Here is a 23,830-nt window from a genome sequence, read left to right as displayed (position 1 = left end):
TACAATGAACAATTAATCTACAAACTAGTACGTCTTTGGACTGTCAGAAGAAACCAGAGAACTTGGAGAAAACCCACACATTCCACAGGGAGGACATATTGACTCCTTACAAATGACATCAGAATTGAATTCCAACGTCACATGTCGTAGTAACATCGTACTAACTGCTAAGCTACAATGGCACCATCTCTTGATGCCTGTGACAGTCATAAGCCAATTCCAATGCTTCTCCCTCTCTCAGCACTTTGAAGTGTGCCAAACCATTCTGAAGTGTACAGTTTTTTGGGGAAAAAAACTATTTAAGCAAACATTAGACATTGTGGAGATGTCTCCTGCTCTTCCTTGAAAAAAGTGGCATCCATCATTAAAGACCCCCTTCACCCAGGTCATGCCCTCTTCTCATTGCTAGCATGAAGGAGGAGGTCCAGGAGCCTGAAGACACACACTCAACAATTCTGGAACAGCTTCTTCCCCTCTGCCATCAGATTTCTGAATGGTCCATGAACACCGGATTGGGAGAATGGGCAAAGAAGTGGCAGATGAAATACAGTGTCAGGAGGTGCGTGGTCATGCACCTTGGCGAAAGAAATAAAAGGATACACTATTTTCTAAATAGAGAGAACGTTAAAATAATCTGAGGTGCAAAGGGATTGGGAGACCTTGTGCAGGATTTCCTGAAAATTAATTTGCAGTTTGAGTTTGTGGTGAAGAAGGCAACTGCGGTGTTAGCATTCATTTCAAAAGGACTAGAATATACAAGCAAGGATGCAATGTTGAGACTTTATAAAGCACAGGTGAGGCCTCACTTGGAGTATCGTGAGCAAGTTTGGGCCTTAGAAAGGATGTGCTGACACTGGAGAAGGTTCAAAGGAAGTTCATGAAAATGATTGTGGGATTGAGAGGCTTGTCGTATGAAGAGCGTTTGATGGCTCTGGGCCTGTTTTCACTAGAATTCAGAGGGGTGACCTAATAGAAAGCCATCAAATGTTAAAAGGCCTCAATAGAATGGATGTGGAGAGGATGTTTCCTATGGTGGGAGAGTCCAGGACCAGAAGACAGTGCCTCTGAATAGAGGGGTGTCTATTTAGAACGGAGGTGAGGAGGAATTTCTTTAGCTAGATAGTGGTGAATCTGTGGAGTTCGTTGCTGCAGATGGCTGTTTAGGCCAAGTCTTCATGTATATTTAAGGCAGAGGTTGATAGATTCTTGATTGGTCAAGGCAAGAAGGGATATGGAGAGAAGGCAGGAGATTGGTGCCGAGAGGGAAAATGGATCAGCCATGATGATACGGTGAATCAGACTCGATGGGCAAAATAGCCTAATTCTGTTCCTATATCTTACAGTCTTATGGTGTAATGTACATACTCCAATAATAAACTTCCTTTGAGTTTGACTTTGATCCTCCTGATCTTCAACATCGTGATATGTCATGGCCTTGCAGTTTTTGGGATGTTGACTACGTTGGGGTTGACATCGTTCTGTTGAAGGGCAGCATGTGAGTGTAACGGTTAGCACAATGGCTTTACAGTGCCAACAGTAAGACTGGGGTTTGATTCCTGCCACTGTTTGTAAGGAGTTTGTATGTTCTCCCCCATGATCGTGTGAGTTTCCTCCGGGTGCTCCTGTTACCTCCCCCATTCCAAAGACGTACCGGGTAGTAGGTTAGGGTGTAATTGAGCCAGAATAGCCTGTTAGTACACTGTACCTCTAAGTAAAAAAAACAGCAAGATGGGAAAGTGTTTCTCCAGTCCTGCTAAAGGATCTCGGCCTGAAACATCGACTGTACTTTTTTCCATAGATGCTGCCTGGCCTGCTGAGTTCCTCCAGCATTTTGTGTGTGTTGCAGATTTTCTCTTGTTTGAGAAGGTGTGATTTATAAGGAAAGTTATCTTCTGCTAGTGAAAGAAGCCTATCAAAATGATGAATTATTAAATATTTAGATGCTAAATTTTAACCAAAAGAGTTTTTATTTTGGGATAAATATGATTTTGTTTCCTGATTTCTAGTTTTACAAATCTGGTTTTAATTTCAGATTCGGGATGATCTGAGGACGGTTCTGGCATCAGTCTTTTTCAAAAGAATACTGCTCGCCGACCCAAATGTGTTTCCAGAGTTGGTTTATTTACTACCTCACCTATCAGCATCTGAAATCCGAGCACTACCAGTGACCTTGGACACGGAGAAAGTGTGCGTTGCACGTCCCTTCAACACTAAAGATCTTTAAATACTGCCTTTGTTTCACTTCCCTGCCTTTTCACACAAAATTCATTTGTATGTACTCCCTCTTACAACAAAGTTCCAATTTTTCCAAATTCAAGTAACCTCGTACAGTCAGTTTTATAACCAGTGAGTTTGTAATTGGCTAAATCATTTCATTCAGATAATGATCCTAATTTAAGGGTAATAGATTATCAGCAGACACCTGAATTTGTCATTGTTGAGACTGTCTGGATCATAGTGAATGAGATGTTGAAGGGTTCTGGATTCTGGTCCATCTTTTACCCCTCCCCTGGCCATCACTAGCACATCCCTCCCTCTGGTTCCCTCGTCACCCCCTTCCCTTGATTCTGTGGTACACTTTCCTCTCCAATCAGATTCCATCTTCTTCAGCCCTGAGTCCTGATGAAAGGTCTCGGCCTGAAACAACGACTCTTTGTTTATTTAGAGATCCGGTGTGGAGCAGGCCCTTCCGGCCCAACAACTCACCTTTTTAACATTAGCCTAATCACGATTACCAATGACCGATTAGCCTACTAACCAGTACATCTCTGGACTGTGGGAGAAAAGCAGAGCACTCGGAGGAAACCCACGTGGTCACAGGGAGAACATGCAGACTCCTTACAGATGGCGCCAAAATTGACCTCCGAACTTTGATGCCCCAGTTGTAATAGTGTAGTGTTAACCACTACGGTACTGTGGTACCCCTCTCTATGGTCTCTGACTGACCTGCTGAGTTCCACCAGCATTTTAGGTGTGTTCTTCAGCTCCTTGTCATTTCTACCTATCACCTCCCAGCTCCTGCTCCACCCCACCCCCACCCCTTGATGCACCATCAATAACTCATTCTGAGACGTAAGAAGCGAGATATCGGCTTTTATTGACTGGAAGAATGAACAACACTACATCCTGGAGAATGAGGCCGGGGTCAGGCCTCAATCGCCTTTATACAGGGGTCTGTGGGAGGAGCCACAGGAGCAGTCAGCAGGGGTCTGTGGGAGGAGCCACAGGAGCAGTCCAGACAGGTATATGTAGTTCACCACACCCCTTTGGGTACTAATTATCTCCCCTCCACCTTTCCAGCCCAGATGAAAGGTCTTGACCAACCTAAAACATTGACAGTCCGTTTTCTGAACAACACACACATAATGCTGGAGGAATTTAACAAGTCAGGCTGCATCTGTAGAGAGGAATAAATGATTAATGTTTCGGGCTGAGACCCTTCATTCCCCTCCATTGATGCTGCTTGACCTGCTGAGTTCATCCACCATTTTGTGCATGTTGTTCAAGATTTCCAGAATCTGTAGAATCTCCTGTGTTTACGATCCACTTCACTGACTGTTGTGTTTCCCACTTCAGGTTAGCAGTGGTTAACCAGATCTTCGGGGAGCTGTCTGATGACCAGAGGGCAGCCTTCGTCCAGTGGGTCGTGAGCTCCGGGAGGTTTAGCTCTGTGACCACGTGGCCTCTGACCTTCCTGCAGCACATGAGTAAACTGCTGGTGTTCCTGCCATTCGAGAGGTTTCAGCATCTGTCCCGTAGTCAGGTACTGTAAAGAGAAAGGACTACAGCTCTTAGTCTCAGGATAACCCCAAACAAGTTCAAGCTCAAGTTTAATTGTCATTCAACCATACACATGTTCATCAAAACAAAACAGTGTTCTTCCTGATCCAAAGTGCAAAACACACCACATACAGTACCAATAGCACACACGGTCACACATAAAATAATACTAGCACAAGCCCCTGAGTGGCATGGCCTGAAGATTGATGGTACACGGGATGTTGTCCTGGAGCCACGTTTCTACAAGAACAGTACACAGCAGTTCCTCATCTCGTGCTGGTTCAGCAGACGAAGGCAAATCAGTTTGACTGGCACTGTGTCTGCCAAGGGAAACCCAGCTTACCTTCGAGAGAGTGAACTCTGGAGAGCAGCCCCGAAAAGAGGGGCCAGACTCCAACTCAGCACGGACTCTGGTGCACTCCCCACTCCTCTGTTCTCTCCTGCTCCACCTCCAGTGCCTCCGCCCCTAGGTGGCAACGCCGCAGCACAGGGGCTCGGTCTGCGCACCAACCGAAGCGACGCAGGCTCCCTGCCGTCGATGTTGCCAAGTAACCCAGGAACCGAACTTGCAGTATTTTACATTAGCAATGCCCAACAGGGTCTCACGATCACAACAAAAGACATCTAGGACAAACATTGGCACCTTCTGTTGAATCCGGAGAAGTTGCTGTGACTAAGCTGGCTGCCATCTTTGTGTTTCAGTAGTGCAGTTTTTCCGATGTAACGTGGGAATGCACAGTAAGATTCCACAAACAACACTGTGACCAGTGTTTACTTTCACCGCTCTGTTACCTTGTGGTCACTGGTGTATTTACTGTTTATTGTCATGTAGGGCAGGCATTCTTAACCTGGGGTCCAGGGATAGATTCTAGGGGGTCCACAAACTTGGATGGGGAAAAAAATTCTCTAAACTCTAACTGAAATTTAGTTTGTCCACTGGACAACAAAGATTATGCTTCCTGAATACCTTTCTTTACTCAGAGAGTGGTAGCTGTGTGGAACGAGCTTCCAGTAGAAGTGGTAGAGGCAGGTTTGATTTTGTCATTTAAAAAAAAATTGGATAGGTATATGGACAGGAAAGGAATGGAGGGTTATGAGCTGAGTGCAGGTAGGTGGGACTAGGTGAGAGTAAGCGTTCGGCACGGACTAGAAGGGCCAAGATGGCCTGTTTCCGTGCTGTAGTTGTTATATGGTTATGTTATATAGGTGTATCTTATGTATTTTGGGCTACTGATCATGAAAATCACCGCAAAATTTCCCTATCGCACACCTTTTAATTATGTTTATTATTTCAATTCATAATTCAAGTCAATTAAAATGTTGCCTACAATGTAAGCTGGAAAGTTTCCTACCTTGTCCAGGGATGCTTGGGCGGCGCGGCTGCTGCACGGCAGGACAGGTTTTAGTAATAATTATTGGGTTCAGGCCTGTAAGGATGGAATTTGCTATCACCAGGCACAGAAATTTCTATGAAGGATTTTGATATTTGAGACAGATGCTTCCCAGAATAACTGATGCCAAGATTAAGGAAAGCATTTTTGTTGGTCCACAAATCAAACAGGTCATCAGTGGCAGGCAATTTGAAGAAGTTCTAGTTGGACCAGAGAAAATCACATGAAACGCATTCAAGGAAGTTGTTGAAATTTTTCTCGGTGTCTACAGAGTACCAACCTACATGCAGCTGGTTGACAACATGCTTCAAGCATATAAAACCATGAAGTGCAACATGTCACCCAAGATTCATTTTCTGCATTCCCATTTAGACTTCTTCCCTGCAAATCTTGGTGCTGTTAGTGACGAGCATGGGGAAAGGTTTCACCAGGACATTGCAGTCATGGAGAAAAGATACCAGGGCAACTGGAATCCATCAATGCTGGCAAATTATTGTTGGACACTTAAGCAAGAAGCCTCAGACACTGAGTACAAATGAAAATCATTAACAAAATATTTTTAACTTAGTTGAACTATTGCAAAGCATCAGCACCATTATGCAATTAAACACATTACATTCAATTTGTTGTTTCTCCAAATTCCTACGTGATACAATTAGTCTGAAATTATATTTGTGTTCATCTTCAAGCAGTCTATCATAAACAAAAAAATACTGAGGAAGCAACACTTTTGAAAAAAATTGTTGTCCAGTGTTATGAATGTAGGCAACAAACCACAGGAGTACCTGTGACTTTGTCACCTTCAGAAGTCGCTGATATTTTCATATCAGAATTGTTAAATTACAGTTGGGTTGGCACAGTTGTTTATTGGTTAGCACAACAGTTTACAGTACCAGTGACCCAGGTTCAATTCTCACCGCTGCCTGTAAGGAATTTGTATGTTCTCCCTGTGACCATGTGGGTTTCCTCCAAGTGCTCTGGTTTCCTCCCACAGTTCAAAGATGTGCCGGCTGCTAAGGGATCAGGGTCCAGTGGCATGGAGTGACTGATGACTGGGGACCCTTCATTGCTGCTGTCTTCCTCCACCTTCACTGCTGTTGTGATGTGTCATCATCTTCTGCCAGCTCCACCGTTATGGTCTTGGTTGGATCGTTCTTTATCTGGAACCCTCCTTGATCTTACCACCATGAGTGACCCTGCCGGGAGCTAAACTCTAGATGGCGTTGGTCTTGGGATGTGAGGAACTCACAAACCTCTCCTCCACGTCAAGGTGATGATCCTTGGAGAAGACCCTGTAGAACACTACAGTACAGAATCAGGCCCTTCAGCCCATCTAATCTGTGCCAACCTAGCCTTTTACTTACAGGCATCTGGACCAGTCCTCCTTGTCCCTCTTCCATGTTCCTACGTAAACTTCTCTTAAATATTACAAACTTTGTACATACAAACTTAAATCTGTCTCTTCAATGGCAGTTTGTTCCATAGTTGCACCATCCTCTGAATGAAAGCATTTGTTGTGCAGTGTCTGTCAGTGATTTTCTCTTGCGCGTCACATTTTTGCTCTCATTTTGAACTATTTAATTTAATTTTTTATATAACCGAGGATTCTGGTTAACTGGCCAGTCAGTTAATCGACGCAGCTGCTTATTTGGGATAACTCTTAAAGAACAAAAACTAATCAAGAAAATAGTTGAGATTCCCTTTGTTTATTTGGGACACTGCTGTTTAATTACCTTTCTGAACAGTTTCTAACTAGCATCAGTTGTGTGTGTTTGTGTTCAAAAAGCTGTGATTTTTGTCACCGATAGTTAGCGAGAAATAAGACAATTCAGAACTGTTTTACACACTGCAGTCTCAAGCACTCAGGCTTGGAGATGCTGGAAATGGCCAGGAGTGCTTTCACGACTTCAACAAGATAGGAACTATGAAGAATTTGAAGGTATTGACAATTACCTTGAATGTTACAATGAAAATGAAAATTTGGAGGGTGTAATTGTCAAAAACATTGTCTGAAGGCAGTCCGCTATCTACACTTGGTGTTTGCACTGATTTTGTTCATTTACAACCGATCAAAAGAACACGGCAGCATACACTGATTGAATTCCTTTGTTGAAAACTATGAGGAACTAATACACACTTTTATAGTACTGTAGTAGTATTGGTAGTGTTCTGATTTGTTCTGTATTTCATTTAAATACATAATTTGTTACTCAGTTAAATGGTAGTTTGTTTTTTTCATACTTTTTAAAAACTATTTCCATGAAACTTTGGCTAGCTGGGGCAGCCATTTAATTGAGTGAAAATATATTAGTCCCAATGTGTTCCAATTAACTGGAATCCATTGTATATATATTTCTTATTGTAATTTATATATATTTTTAATATTTTGCAATGTGCTGCTGCAGCAAAACAACAAATTTAATGATATATCCCTTCATTACTAAACCTGATTCTGATTCTGAAATCGGCCAGCTTTTGAATTTCATTTTTGTTCGGATGGAAATCTCCAAAGTGTATTTACTAGCTGAGAACCCCTGATTTTTTTTCCTCCTTTCTTTCACCAGATACTCATTGCATTGGATGCCCTGCTGGCCAGTAAACTGACCACAATCCAGGAAAGGTTTCTCATCCACACCGTCCTAAAAGGGGGCAAAACAATTGGAAAATCTGACTTCGAGAGGTGAGTATTGCAGCCTACTCCCAGGCCCTCAGAGTCATGGAGTCGGACGGCACAGAAACAGGCCCTTCGGCCCACTGTCTCCGTGCAGACCATCAGGGTATCCATCCGCACTAATCCTGTTTGCTAGCGCTTGGTCCATGGCTCTCTCTGTCTCGATAATTCAAGCTTGTTAAAAGTTGTGAGAGTGTCCGTGTCCACCCACAGAGGAGACTGTCTAAAAAAAAAAGTGAGGGCCATGGGACGAGGGAAGTCAGCAAACTCGATCCAAAGCTGGCTAGGCTGCGAGCATGAGGTAGGAATTGGTTTATTATTGTCACATGTACCGAGATACAGTGAAAAGCCAGTCTTGCATCCTGTTCATACAGATCAGGTCATTACACAGTGCACAGAACAAGGTAAGCCAACAACAACAATGCAGAGTAAAGTGTAACAGCTACTGAAAACGTTGCATTGCAGGTAAACGATAAAGTGCAAGATCGTAATGAGGTAGATTGCGAGGCCAGTTGCATCTTATTGTTCCAGAGATCCATTCAGTAGTCTGGTAGCAGCAGGATGGAATGTATCCCTGAGCCTGTGGTACATGCTTTCAAGCTTTTGTATTTCCTGCCAGATAGGAGAGATGGGGTGAAGAGAGAATGCCCGGGTGGGTGGGATCTTTGATATTTTGGCTGGTTTACCGAGACTGCAAGAAGATCAGACAGAGCCCGTTGGAGGGGAGGCTGGTTTCAGCGATGTTCAGAGCTGTGACAACAACTCTTTGAACTTCCTTGCGGCCATGGGCAGAGCAGTTCCCGTACTAAGCCAGGTGACTGATTGGGAAGAGAGACAGGAATAGTTCCAAGAATGGGGGAGAGACCTGTGAGGGAAGGTTGGAGACTTCATGCAACCCAGACAAGTGAGAACAGCCAAGGAAAGCTAGATGTATTGTGTAAAATATTCAGTGGTAAAGATGAGATAATCCTGTGTTGCATTAAAATAACGTAGGATATTAGAGGTGGGAGTTGTGAAAAATACATTACTGGCAAATGAACATTGAAGGCTAGGCTCGCCAGGATAAACATGAAAGGTTGTGAGGTCTGGAGACAGACAGACATATTTATTGATCCCGAGGAAAACTGGGTTTTGTTACAGCCGCACCAACCAAGAATAGTGAAGAAATATAGCAATATAAAACCATAAATAATTAAATAATAATAAGTTAATCATGCCAAGTGGAAATAAGTCTGGGACCAGCCTATTGGCTCAGGGTGTCTGACACTCTGAGGGAGGAGTTGTAAAGTTTGATGGCCACAGGTAGGAATGACGCTCAGTGTTACATCTCGGTGGAATGGAGACAGAATATCAAAGATTCAAAGTATGTATGCAGAAAACAACCCTGATATTAGTGTTCCCCACAGACAACCAGGAAACACAGAAACACCATGGAACCTGTTAAAAGAAAAACATCAACCTCCCCCCCCCCGCCTCCCCAGCACAAACAAATCATGCAAACAGCAACGAAAAATGAGCAAAAAATACAGACTACAAAACACAAAATCAAGAGTCCAGGCATATTCAGTTCAGCTCGGGTTGTTATCTGTGGGCCACCCTGATTCAAAATCACCCAAAATAGCAACTAAAAAAAGGAGAGACCAGAAACACGTCGTAACATGAACTACATGCTAGAAGTTTACAGCAAAATGAGACTGCCCTTCCAAAGGGGTGTTAGAAAACTCTGTTAATTATATGTTATAAACTACCCCCAGTGTGGAGGGGAATCAGGGGCATTTACTGGGCAGGTGAAAGAGCATTGGTTATTGGGAAATGTTTGGGGATAGGAATTGCTGTGGGAGTTATCATGGACTCGAAGGGCCAAATGGCCTCTTACATTGTAAAGAAATATGAGAACGTCAATAAAAGAATACAAGCTTTACAGGTCAGTAAGAGAAAGACAGGGTGGAGAGACCAAGCACGGTAGTGTAACACTTTAAGGCACCAGTGACTGGGTTCAATTCCCATTAAGAGTTTGTACCTTCTCTCCATGACTACGTGGGTTTCCTCTGGGTGCTCTGATTTCCTCCCGCATTCCAAACATGTACAGGTTAGTAAGTTGCAGGCATGCTATGTTGGCACCAGAAACATGGCAACATATGTGGGCTGCCCCCAGCGCATCCTCGGACTGCATTGGTTGTTGACGCCACAGCGCATTTGTGCACATAACAAGTAAAACTGATTGTTTCCTTTTTCAGCTTCCTTGTGATCAAAGGGAGAGTGCAGAGACCAACTTCAGTGTTCTTTCAAAGAATTGCCATTGATACAGAGGGGCGAATGAGCCTCTCTGCTGTAGGCTTCAATGGACTGGGTTGGGAGAATCAGGGTTCAGACAACTGTGACCTTTTGCAGCTTTTGATTTCCACTCAGTCTTTCTCCCAGATTTTGAGAGGATGGGGATTATTGCTTGTTATTAGACATCTTTCCCCATTCCTGGTTGCACAGAATGTACGTGGACCTCTCTCACGGAGTCTCTCCTGTTCCTAGGCTGGGCAGATTGATTTGTTCTGCAACCTCCCAAGATCTGGAGCCCTACAAACAGAACCTTCAAATGTTTGCTGTCATCAAGGAGCAACTCCTGAACTGCATCAGTGATCAGATTTTTGTTCCAAATGAACTGGTGAGTCATTAGAAGGCTAATATCCCAGAGGTTAATTTGAAAGCCTCGAGGCAGCCATTTGACCTTCTGGAACACGAGCTAATTGAGTAAATCAAGAATAAAAACAGTATCTGTATCGGTGATCCTGAGCTTACTGGCTCTCTGTAAAAGTCCACCTTGTCATTACTCAGAGAGCGGTAGCTGTGTGGAATGAGCTTCCAGTAGAAGTGGTAGAGGCAGGTTCGGTATTGTCATTTAAAGTAAAATTGGATAGGTATATGGACAGGAAAGGAATGGAGGGTTATGGGCTGAGTGCGGGTCAGTGGGACTAAGTGAGAGTAAGCGTTCGGCACGGACTAGAAGGGCCGAGGTGGCCTGTTTCCGTGCTGTAATTGTTATATGGTTATGGTCATTATTTGTCCAACCTGGGCTGTATCTGACCACAATCTCACAGCAACATGTTAAACACAGAACATTACAGCACCTTACAGGCCCTTCGGCCCACAATGTTGTGCTGACCTGTTAACCTACTCCAAGATCAATCTAACTCTTCCCTCCAATGGAGCCCTCCATTTTTTCTCTCATCCACATACCTGTCTGAGAGTCTCATTAATGAAACTTCATGCTACCAAAATCCCTTTACAAACTGAAGATTTATCAATTATGCAGGATCTATCCAGCCGCAGAGTCATTTGCTCTTCTATGCCTTTGTCAACCATCACTGCCTGATAATGTAATCAAATATTTAAATTATTTTAAAATGTTAATTCCCTGATGTGATTGATGTGTGGTCAAAATCATTGTCCTTTGACGTACAGAGGTTAAAATTGAGAAGGAGCACGTCTGAATTCTCGAGGAAAAATGTTAATGCTCAGAGTTCCATGAGATTGGTTTGGTCACTGGAAAAAGTAGAAGCTGTTCTGTAAGAGTTGAGGAGGTGAACAAGAGACCTTCTGGAGATGAGAAAACTCGTAAACAATTCTAACAGTACAGAGCAATACAGGCCCTTCGGCCCACAATGTTGTGCCGACCTTTTAACCTACTCTAGAATCAATCTAACCCTCCCCTCCTACATAGCCCTCCATTTTCTATTGTTCATTTGCATATCTAAGAACTCTTAAATGCCCATAATATCTCTACCACCACCGCGGTAGAGCGTCCCACACACCCACCACTCTCTGTGTGAAGAACTTAACTCTGACATCTCCCCTATACTTTCCTCTAATCACCTTAAAACTCTGCCTCCTTGTTTTAGCCATTTCCGTCCTGGGAAAAAGTCTCTGTCTATCCACATGATCTATGCCTCTTATCATTTTGTACATCTCTATCAAGTCACCTCTCATCTTTCTTCACTCCAAGGAGAAAAGCCTAACTCGCTCAACTTCTCCCCATAAGACATGCTCCCTAAGCCACACAGCATCCTGTAAATCTCCTCTCTAAAACTCCATGACCTTTAGGGTTGGTTCCACACTGTTTTATGAGAATAATTGCTAACATGCCTGGAGCTTCGCTGTGTGTTGTTAGCTGAAATAAATGCCTTATTTATGCCACATTGTATTGAAGAGAGTTTAATTTCAGCAATCACCTCAGTTGGGATAATGCAGCGGGACTACCATTGGTGATCTATCTATAATCACTCAGAATCACAATGTCTTGTGGTATAGTAATCAGTCCCTGGAAGCATTACACTTACTTATAATACTACAGTCGTGAAACAGGCCCTTCAGCCCATCTAGTCCCTGCTGAACTCTTAATCTGCTTACTCCCATTGAACTGCACCCGGTCCATAGCCCTCCATACCCCTCCCATCCATGTACCTATGCAAACTTCTCTTAAATGTTGAAATCAAACCCACTTCCACTGGCGACTCACTCCGCACTCCCAGCACTCTCCAAGTGAATTCACTCCCAGCTTTACACTTTCCATCATCTTTTGATTTCATACAGAACCAGGTAGAGACATAGAGCACTACAGCAAAGAACAGGCCCTTCAGCCCATCTAGTCTGTTCAAACTGTAATTCTGCCTAGTCCTATCGATCTGCAGCTGGACCATGGAACTCCAAGCCCAACAACCCCCCTCCCATTATGTATCTATCTAAACTAATCTAAAATATTGCAACCAAACCCACTCACCACTTCCCCACTGGCAACTCATCCACACTCACACCACCTAATGAGTGAAGAAGTTTCCCTCAGGATCTCCTTTCACCTTTCAACTTTTACCCTTAACCCATGACCTCTAGTTCTGTTGGCACGTGGCCAAATGGTTAAGGTGTTCGTCTAGTGATCTGAAGGTCGCTAGTTCGAGCCTTGGCTGAGGCTTATGTGTGTCCTTCAGCAAGGCACTTAACCACATATTACTCTGTGACGGCACCGGTGCCAAGCTGTATGGGTCCTAATGCCCTTCCCTTGGACAACATCAGTGGCGTGGAGAGGGGAGACTTGCAGCTTGGGCAACTGCCAGTCTTCCATAAAAAAAAACCCTGCCCAGACTTGAGCCCTGGAAAGTTTCCAAAGCATAAATCCATGGTCTATCAAGACTAACGGAGGCTGACTACACAGTTCTAGTCTCACCCATCCTCAGGAGAAAAAGCTTGCTTGCATTTACCCTATCTCTACTTCCTGTAGTAGGTTTGCTGAAGATTTTTACATTAGAGGCAGAGATTGTCGGATAGTTTTTGAGGTGATATTGTTACTAATGTCATTACTGCCCCTTTTCTCTTTGCATACAGCTTACAGATTTTCTGGTCAAATCAACCAGTATAATCCACAACGGACTCGTGGTGACGGATGAATTGACAAGTCTGGTTAGCCTTCTCCCAATCCTCGGATTGCCCTTTCTAAAACAACTTCACCCAGCACAGATCCAAGCAATACTCCCGGAGCTCGGTACAGTGAACTTTACTTCTGTCCAGGTATAATTCCCAAGTTGCACTTTAACTCTGCCGCCTCCTTACTGTCCTGTTCTGCGGAATTTGTGATGAGGACAAAAGAAAGCATCAGAGCACTGGAGGATCTCCTGAAATGGGGAAATAACAGTCTGTGGAGTTACAGTGCTTAATGTTCCATGGTTTCAGTGTGTTATGATAGATAGAGAGAAGGGTGAAAGAGGGCGAGGAGTTGCAGCACTAATCAGCAACAAGTCATGAACACAAAAGATTCTGTAGATGCTGGAAATCCAGAGCAACATACATTAAACGCTGGAGGTCAGGCAGCATGTAGGGAGAAGAATAAACAGTCGAAGTTCCAGGCCGAGACCCTTTATCAGGTCTGATATCAGGAACAACATCATAGATGCATCCGTTTTGAGAGACATTGATAGAGTAGACAGCTGATATCTCTTTCCCATGGTCAAAGTGTCTAATTCAGAGGGCATGCGTTTAAGGTGAGATAGGGAAAGTTCAAAAGAAATGTGTATCAGATCATAAACACGAGATTCTGCAGATGCTGGAAATCCAGAGTAACACACACAAGATGCTGAGGGAACCCAGCAGGTCAGGCAGCATCTATAGAAAAAATCTATATTCTGCTGAAGAAAACTCTCTCCACCATGAACATAAGAGATTAAAACACAAGAGATTCTGCAGATGCTGGAAATCCAGAGAAACACACACAAAATGCTGGAGGAAATGAACAGGTCAGGTAGCATTTAAACAATTAATGTTTCGGGACGAGACCTTTCATCAGGATCTGATGAAGGGTCTCTGCCTGAAACATTGACTGTTTATTCCTCTCCAAAGAAGAGTGCAGTACATGTTTTTTAGGCAGAGAGTGGTGAGTGCCCGCAACAGGTTGCCTGCGGTGATGGTAGAGGCTCTCCAAATGGGAATGGAGCAATGTGCAGGGAATGGAGGATATAGATTGTTTGTAGGCAGAAGGGATTAGGTGTTGTTAGCTTAATTAGTTAGGCACAGTATCATGGGCTGAAGGGGGTGTTCCAGCACTGTACTGTTCTGGTGATTGATTCATGAGAAAATATTGTAATCTCAATGAACTGAGAGACTGGACAGCTTTTTAACTTCAGTATGCAATACTCGACAGCCATTTTAACCACGATCGTCATCATCATTATGTGCCGTGTCCTATTTACCCGTGATAGCTTGGGCAATTCAGTCTTTGGCCTAGTATGCCAGAAGAGAATTTTTTAATATTCAAAAGTGTGCTCTTAAAGGGAAACTACAGACTGCAGATCAAAGTGACTGCAGCTCAGAGGAAGTATATCTCATATTCGTGAGCTGCCCGCAAACCGTCGCCGTGTATTGTCAGTGCCATCTCCCCGCCTGCAAGAAAATGAATCTCAGGGTAGTATATGGTGGCATATAAATACTTTGATAATAAATTTACATTGAACTTCGATTCATTAGATTTAGTAATGTTAGCAGTGGTTTATTTGAGTGACATACCATGCCGAGGTTTGCGAATCCACACGCAGGCTATAGGATTCTGTTTCACTCTTCCTCGCCCTCTTCGCCCATGACAGGCACAACCCTGCCTCAGGAAGCCAGCCTAAGAAACATGGAGAGAAGGAGGTGGGGGCACGAGGCACAGAGTGCAGTGAAATGGCCCTCTGTCCAGCCCTAGGGATGGACCATAGACCCTGTGAGGGACCCTTAAGTGACTACAGGAGAGCTGATGGGTGTGAGAGGGAGAATGTGGCTAGGCTGTAGGGAAATAAGAGAGCAAATAGCACAGGTGGGATTGCTCTGCAGGGAGTCAGTATGGATCCAATGGGCCCAATGGCCTCCTTTGATGGGTAAGCATGAGTAAGATTTATTTTATCTAGAGATACAACACAGTTACAGGCTTTCCCAGCCCAAGCTGCCCAATTACACCCATGTGACCAATTAACCTGCGAAGCAATTCATCTTTGGAATGTGGAGGAAACCCATCCGTTCACAGGGAGAACTGCACCACTGTCTGGTGTGGTGGTGGGGGCTACCGTATGGGATCAAAATACGCTGCAGAGAGTAGTAAGGTTAGACAGCTCCATCACGGGCACTAGCCTCCATAGTATCCAGGACATCTTCAAGGAGCGATGCCTCAAAACGGCGTAAATAAATATAAATATTTATAGATACTTTATAAATCAAAGTATTGAGTGTAAGAGTTAGAATGTTATGGTGAGGTTGTATAAGACAATTGTGAGACCGAATTTGGAGTATTGTGTGCAGTTTTGGTCACCTAATTACAGGAAGGATATTAATAAGGTTGAAAGAGTGCAGAGAAGGTTTATAAGGATGTTGCCGGGACTTGAGAATCTGAGTTACAGAGAAAGGTTGAATAGGTTAGGACTTTATTCCCTGGAGTTTAGGAGAATGAGGGGTGATTTGGTAGAGGTGTATAAAATTATGATGGGTATAGATAGAGTGAATGCAAGCAGGCTTTTTCCACTGAGGCCAGGGGAGAAAAAAACCAGAGGTCATGAGTTAAGGGTGAAGGGGGAAAAGTTTAAAGGGAACATTGGGGGGGGGGGGGCTTCTTCACGCAGAGAGTGGTGGGAGTGTGGAGTGAGCTGCCAGATGAAGTGGTGAATGCTTTTGACACTTTTGACATTTAAGAAAAACTTGGACAGGTATATGGATGAGAGGGGTTTGGAGGGATATGGCTCAGGTGCCGGTCAGTGGGACTAGGCAGAAAAATGGTTCGGCACAGCCAAGATGGGCCAAAAGGCCTGTTTCTGTGCTATAATGTTCTATGGTTCTATGACAGCATCCATCACCAAGGACCCCCATCACCCAGATCAAACCTGTTCTCATTGCTACCATCAGGAAGGTGGTACAGAAGCCTGAAGACACACACTCAGTGATTCAGGAACAGCTTTTTCCATTCTGCCATCCGATTTCCGAATAGACATTGAACCCATGAACACTACACATTTCTTTTTTACTTCTATTTTTGCACTACTTATTTAATTTAACTGTGTGTGTGTGTGTGTGTGTGTGTGTGTGTGTTTACTGTGATTCTCATTTTTCCTATTATTATGTATTGCATTGTACTGCTGCCATGAAGACAACAAATTTCCCAAACTCCTTACAAGCAGTAGCGGGAATTGAACCCAGGTTGCTGGTGCTGTATTCACATCGCGCTAATTGCTCTGCTGCTGTGCTGTCCCGTTTTCTTGAAGCGAGTTTCATTGTAGTTGTATACAATGGTGGTGATGTAAACATCCTGTCTCTTCCTTGGCTGCAAGACTCAATGGAACCAGACTCCAACCGGTCATAGAGTCATCGAGTCACACAGCACGGAAACAGCCCTTCAGCCCATCTTGGCCAGGCTGACCAAGATTCCCAAGTCAGCTAGTCCCTTTTGCCCACATTATCAAGTTCAAGTTTAATTGTCGTTCAACCATAATCAACACCCATGAATAGATCCAAATGAAGCAGCGTTCCTCCGGGGCCAAACACAGTACCAACAGTCACACACAGTTCAAGGCACATATAGCACGTATAAGATATCAAGCACATGTAAGGTAGATGCTTTAGGAAATTACAGTGTCATAGTAGCATTACAAGCGCACAGATATACAGATATTAAAAGAGAAGTAAGAAAGAATAAAAAAGTAAGTTACCTCAAGCAGTTTAACCGGAGGGAATCATCACTTCCCCAGCTATAGGTTGACTCATAGAACCTAATGGCCGAGGGTAAGAATGACCTCATACAGCGCTCTTTGGAGCAGCACCGTTGTCTCAGTCTATTACTAAAAGTGCTCCTCTGTTCAGCCAAGGAGGCATGCAGGAGGTGAGAAGCGTTGTCTAGAATTGCCAGGAGTTTTGGTAGGGACCTTTATTCTACCACAGGCAATCAGTAAAATGTAGTCACACAAAAAAATAGTCCAAGACCCTGAGTCTGTGAATGTTGCAGCAGTCTGCAGTCAAGCACAGTACAGCTGGTGTTCTGCCAAGCGAACACTGGGAAGGGGCACTGCACCAACTTCAGCTTGGATGATCCACCATGCTACCTCTGGTGAAGCACACCAACTCTGGCAGCTGTGGACAGGCAACACCTGGGCTTGAGGCCTAATCCTCACTACGACTGAGCCAATATCCTTCTAAATCCAATATGCAATAACCTTCTAAACCTTTCCTTTCCAAGTTCCTCATAAAGATTGTAAATGTACCCACCTTAACCACGTCCCCTGGGCAGATCATTCCACATACTGACCACTCTATAGGTGAAGAAGTTGTTTCTCTCCCCTCTCACCTTCAATCTGCACCCTTCAGTTCCCAATCGTAAGTGCACCTTCACCCTATCTATGCCCCTCATGATTTGCAAACCTCGATATGATCACCCTCTCATTCTCCTCTGTTCCAATGAAAACAGTCCAAACCAGCTCAAGCTCTCTCCAGAACTCAGTGCAACATCCAAAATGTCTCAAGTTTATTTTAAGATGTAAATATTAGCTTTATTTGTTACATGTACAATGAAACATACAGTGAAATGTATCACCAACTTCCCAGCTCTTTACTTCACCCCCTCTCCCACTCCTGATTTCGCCTATCACCTACCACCTTCCTCCTCCCCTTCCTCCACTTTCTTACTCTGACTCCTCTTCTTTCTTTTCCAGTCCTGATGAAGGGTCTTGGCGCAAAATGTCAACTGTTTTATTCCCCTCCATAGATGCTGCCTGACCTGCTGAGTTCCTCCAGCATTTTGTGTGTATTACTTTGGATTTCTGGCAACTGCAGATTTTCTTGTGTTTGTGAAAAGCATCGTTTGCGTCGCGTCAAATCAAATCGAGAAGGATTGTGCTGGCGCCGTCTGCAAGTCTTGCCCACACTTTTGGCACCAACGTAGCATGCCCACAACTCACTAATCCTAACCCGTACGTCTGTGTACGGGTAAAGCCCTCCCAACCATTGAGCACATCTACACAAAACGCTGTCGTAGGAAAGCAGCATTTATCATCAGAGATCCCTACCACCCAGGCCTGCTGTCTTCTCATTGCAGCCGTTAGAAAGGAGGTTCTAGAGCCTCAGGACTTGCACCGGCAGGTTCAGAAACAGTTACTACCCCACAACCATCAGGCTCTTGAACAAAAGGGGATAACTACTCACTTGCCCATCCGTTGAGATGTTCCCACAACCAATGATCTCACTTTAAGGACTCTTAATCTTATTACCTTATGTTCTCGTTATTTATTGCTATTTATTTATATTTGCATTTGCATACTTTGTTGTCTTCTGATATTTCACTGGTCCTGTTATTGTTACTATTCTATAGATTTGCTGAGTGTGCCCACGGGAAAATTAATCTCTGGATTGTATATAGTGACATATATGTACTCTAATAATAAACTTACTTTGAACTTTGGGAGGAAACTGGAGAATTCAGAGGAAATCCATGTGGTCACGAAGAGAGCATACCAATTCCTTCCAGACAGCGGCGGGAATTGAACCCCTCTCACTGGGGCTGTAATAGTGTGTCTCTATCGTGCCACCCCTTATGTATCTGTACATGTAACATAGCCATTGTTTCCATTTCAGGCAAGGGCAATCATCGAGAAAGTGCTGCAAAACGTGTCTGTGAGTATTTCCTGAGCTGTGATGTGTTTGCGATCTGTCGTCGCCGCTTGCGGAGGATGCAGTTTGAAGCGTGGCTTCACTGTTCCCCTCTCTCTGTTAACCTGCAGATCACGGAGGAGTTGCTGAGCAGTCTGGGGTCGACTGTGGTCGGTCTCAGCCCGTCGATCCTGCGAGTCATTCCATCCGCTCTATTTGTGAATGTCCTGCCCAGCATGGTGGCTTACGAGAGGCAGCTGAGTCCCGTACAGAAGCTGATGGCTGTGAATAAATTCTGGGTGGGTAATCGATTCCTCACTCGTATCTTCTAAGCCTGTCGTGGTAGCGATAGCGGTTAGTGTAAAACTTCACAGCGCCAACAATCGGAGGGCGGGGTTCGATTCCCACCGCTGTCTGTAAGGAGTTGGTACGTTCTCCCTATGAATGCGTGGGTTTTGTGGCACTTTCTATTCTGCATCAGATGGTTTGCGTCCCACAGCAGAGAGCAGAGCGAAAAATCTCATGCTTTGCCCCAAATTTAAAAAAAAGATTCAGATTAGTTTTTTTTATCACATGTATGTCGAAAGACACAGTGAAGTGTGTTGTTTTTGTGTCGATGACCAACACAGACTGAGGCTGTGCTGGGGGCGGGGAGCGGGAGCCTGCAAGTGATGCTACACATCTGGTGCCAATGCAGAGCACGTCCACAACTCACTAACTCTAATCCGTATGTCTGTGGAATGTGGGAGGAGAAATCTCGTCCCTTTGTTTTTGCCGCTCATTCTCAGTCCGTGCTCTCCAGCTTCTAATGGGACAGCATGTGTGGGCATGGCGATGCTTACGGGCTGCCCTGGTGCATCTCGGACTGGGTTGGTCTTAAAACACAAATGACACATTCCACTGTGTGGTTCCATGTTTCAGTGTACACGTCACAAATAATGCTCATCACCTCTTGCTCCTCAGAGGATCTCGTTTTTGACTAATACGAAGAGGGGGACATAATTTTGGAGGAAAGTATGGGGAGGGTGTGTGTCCAAGTTAAGTTTTTTACACAGAGAGTGTTGGGGGTATGGAGCTCGCTGCCAGTGGTGGTGGTGGTGGTGGAGGTAGAGGCTGATAAACTAGGGGCATTTAAGAGACACTTAGATGGACAAATGGATGAGAGAGAGAATGAAGGGCTATGTAGGAGGGAAGGGTTAGATTGATACTAGAGTAGGTTAAAAAGTCGGCACAATATTGCGGGCCGACGGGCCTGTGCCGTTCTGTAATGTTCTTCTGTGTCTGTCTACTCCAGCAGACTTGTTCATGAATTTTCACATCTCCAGGAGGTCTCTTGCTCAACTCTTACAGAACAGGTCCTGCTTTTTCCAGTGACCAAACCGATAGCACAGAACACTGAGCATTCACGTTTTTCCCTCGAGAATTCAGGCATGCTCCATCTCATTTTTAACTTTCCATATGTCAAAAGACAATGATTTTGACTGTGCATCAATCACATCAGGGAATTAACATTTAAAAATGATTTAAATATTTGATTACATTATCAGGTAGTGGTGGTTGAGAAAGATATAGCAGAGCAAACGACTCCGCGGCTGGATAGATCCTGAATAATTGATAAATCTTTAGTTTGTGAAGGGATTTTGGCAGCGTGAAGTTTCATTAATGAATGATATTTGAACCTGATAGGAGTGAGTGATTGGTTAAAGTATTCTGACACCTCACGCAGATGAAGAACATGTGTGAGTTTACAGTAACCGGAACACAGAAATCAGTCTCCGAAATCAGACTGTTCAATACTTTGTGAAATATTTTAATGTTATTCCTTCTTAATTATATCCAGTTTGAACATAGAACATTATAGCACAATACAGGCCCTTCAGCCCACGATGTTGTGCTGATGTTTAACCTACTCTAAGATCAATCTAACTCTTCTCTCCTACCTAACTCTCCATTTCTCAATCATCCATGTTCCTGTCTAAGAGTCTCTTAAATGTCCATAATGTATCTCCCTCTACCATCACCCCTGGCAGCACTTTCCACACACCCACTACTCTCTGTGTTTTAAAAAAAAAAGTACCTCTGATATTCCCCCCAATACTTTCCTCCAAACACTTTTAGGTTATGCCCTCTTATATTAGCTATTTCTGCCCTTGGAAAAAAGTCTCTGGCTATGCATTCTATGTATGCCTTTTATCATCTTGTGCACCTCTCATCCTTAACTTGCAGGTTGAGCTCACTCAGCCTTTCCTTATAAGGCATGCTCTCTAATCCAGACAGCATCCTGGTAAATCTTCTCTGCACCCTCTCAGAAGCTTCCACATCCTTCTTACAATGAGATGACCAGAACTCAACACAATACTCCGAGTGTGGTCTAACCAGAGTTTTATAAAGCTTGCTACTCTTGAACTCAATCCCCTGACTAACACAGACAGACAGACAGACTTACTTTATTGATCCCAAGGGAAATTGGGTTTCGTTACAGCCGCACCAATCAAGAATAGTGAAGAAATATAGCACTATAAAACCATAAATAATTAAATAATAATAAGTTAATTATGCCAAGTGGAAATAAGTCCAGGACCAGCCTATTGGCTCAGGGTGTCTGACACTCCAAGGGAGGAGTTGTAAAGTTTGATGGCCACAGGTAGGAATGACTTCCTATGACGCTCAGTGTTACATCTCGGTGGAATGAGTCTCTGGCTGAATGTACTCCTGTGCCTAACCAGTACATTATGGAGTAGATGGGAGTCATTGTCCAAGATGGCATGCAACTTGGACAGCATCCTCTTTTCAGACACCACCGTCAGAGAGTCCAGTTCCATCCCCACAACATCACTGGCCTTACGAATGAGGCCAGTAATAAAGGCCAATGCACCATACACCTTCTTAACCACCCTATCACCTTGTACAGCAACTTTGAGGAATCTATGGACATGAACCCCAAGATTCCTCTGTCCTCCACGTGGTTCAGAATCCTGTCATTAACCCTTTATTCCACCTTCAAGTTCAACCTTCCAGAGGGAGCCACTTCACACTTTACTAGATTGAACTTCAGCTGGTTTGTGTAAGAGATTTGAGTGCTGGGTGAGCAACACTGTCTCCCAGTTAAGCAACCTCGTGAGTTTAAAACTTTTATCTCTGTTTCTGTGATCACATCGCTCCTTCCTCCCCTCCAGATATTTGGCTCTTGTCTGTTGGCATAAAGGAAGCTTTCTATAATCGGCTCTTAAAGAGTTCCTTCACACCACAGCACTGTCCCTGTATAAGTGCAAAGCTTCCACACCTATTATCATCCAAATTCTAATTTCTACAACCAATTCTTAAACTGGTGTCTCTCCATTGTGTTAAATCATTCTTTGGTTTCATTGCTAGGAATCGGACGATATAAATTTCCTCAAAAATCTGGGTTCCCTTGCAAAGGACATTCCCTTAATATCCTTGAGATCAAAGGTCAACATGTTAATGTCCAATGCCAGTGCCCTAACACAAGTGAAGTGGTCGGTGCAGCAGGTAATATTTTATATTCTTTTTGCAAACTCTACATATCAAATATAATAATAAGGTTATCACAATGTGAGGTTTGGGGGAGGAATGTAGAACGGTACAGCTTTTGGCCCTCAATGCCATACCAACTGTAACATGGGAGAGCAGGTTCAAGGATCCAATGAGTGTAACAGGGAACACAGATTTAAAGATGGGCATGTGAGATATTGATTTAAGAAGTGAGTGGTGAAACACTAAATCAGGCGTCTCGCTAAGCAAGTATTTGTCTAGGCTACCCAAAACCATTACACCGTACACTCAGTTACCCTTTAAATGAGTGGATACTCTGCTAAACCTCCCCAATTTATAAAACTCAAGAAGTAAGTGGACACATAACTAAACAAACTGCTGGGTGGTCGTCTGTGTCTGCAGTGTTCTTTCTCGGTGGTCCAAATTCGGCCTGATGTCGGGCCCCGTGGGTGGCAGAAAAGAAAGAGGGAGAACCCTCTGCACATGCCATCTTTTATGCCCCCAGGGTGCCTGGAACTGGAGATGAACTCCATCGCTCATAAGCCAACCAATGGGAAAAGAAGATTGCGAACTTTAAACAGACCAATTACCACATTGGAAACGGCTTTTGAACAGAAAGAACTATGACCGCAGAGGACACAAACCATGATGCCAAATTAACTAATCCCATTTGCCTGCACGTGGCTCAAATCCCTCCATCCCCATAATACTTCTGTGATCTAACAGTTCTTCAGAAGTCGATACAAAGATAGTTGGAGGGGCAGGTAGTGTTGAGGAAACAGGGAGACTCCAGAATGACTTGGACTGGGAGAATGGGCAAAGAAGTGGCAGATGGAATACAGTGTAGGGAAATGTGTGATCATGCACTTTGGTAGGAGGAGTAAAGGCATAGACTATTTTATAAATGGGAGAAAAATTCAAAATTCAGAGGTGCAAAGAGACTTGGGAGTCCACATGCAGGATGCCCTAAAGGTGAACTTTCAGGGTGAGTTGGTGGTAAGGAAGGCAAATGCAATGTTAGCATTCATTTCAAGACGTCCAGAATACAAGAGCAGGGATGTGATGCTGAGGCTTTATAAGGCACTGGTGAGGCCTCACCTTGAGCATTATGAGCAGTTTTGGGCCCTATATCTAAGAAAGGATGTGCTGACATTGGAGAGGGTTCAGAGGAAGTTTACAGGAATGATCCCAGGAGGAAAAGGAATAATGTATGAGGAGTGTTTGATGTCTCTGGGTCTGTGCTCACTGGAGTTTAAAAGAATGAGGAGGGGATCTCATTGAAACCTATCCAATATTGAAATATAGATAGAGTGGAAATGGAGAAGATGTTTCCTTTGGC

General features: G+C 43.9%; 1 protein-coding gene across 1 annotated transcript in view; it reads left to right on the top strand.

The window, feature by feature from the left end:
* Positions 1-23,830, top strand: part of strc1 (stereocilin 1) — a 99,398-nt gene that overhangs the window by 20,964 nt on the left and 54,604 nt on the right. Inside the window, exons 7-14 of the mRNA XM_073032734.1 lie at positions 2,033-2,187; positions 3,577-3,763; positions 7,736-7,851; positions 10,369-10,501; positions 13,213-13,395; positions 18,964-19,002; positions 19,110-19,277; positions 22,351-22,488. Coding sequence (XP_072888835.1) covers positions 2,033-2,187; positions 3,577-3,763; positions 7,736-7,851; positions 10,369-10,501; positions 13,213-13,395; positions 18,964-19,002; positions 19,110-19,277; positions 22,351-22,488 — 1,119 coding nt within the window. The remainder of the gene's footprint in view (positions 1-2,032; positions 2,188-3,576; positions 3,764-7,735; positions 7,852-10,368; positions 10,502-13,212; positions 13,396-18,963; positions 19,003-19,109; positions 19,278-22,350; positions 22,489-23,830) is intronic.

The sequence above is a fragment of the Hemitrygon akajei genome, chromosome 30 (assembly GCF_048418815.1).
Source record: "Hemitrygon akajei chromosome 30, sHemAka1.3, whole genome shotgun sequence".
Lineage (NCBI taxonomy): Eukaryota > Metazoa > Chordata > Chondrichthyes > Myliobatiformes > Dasyatidae > Hemitrygon > Hemitrygon akajei.
The sequence above is the reverse complement of the archived record's forward strand: the minus strand, read 5'-3'. Positions and strand labels throughout refer to the sequence as shown.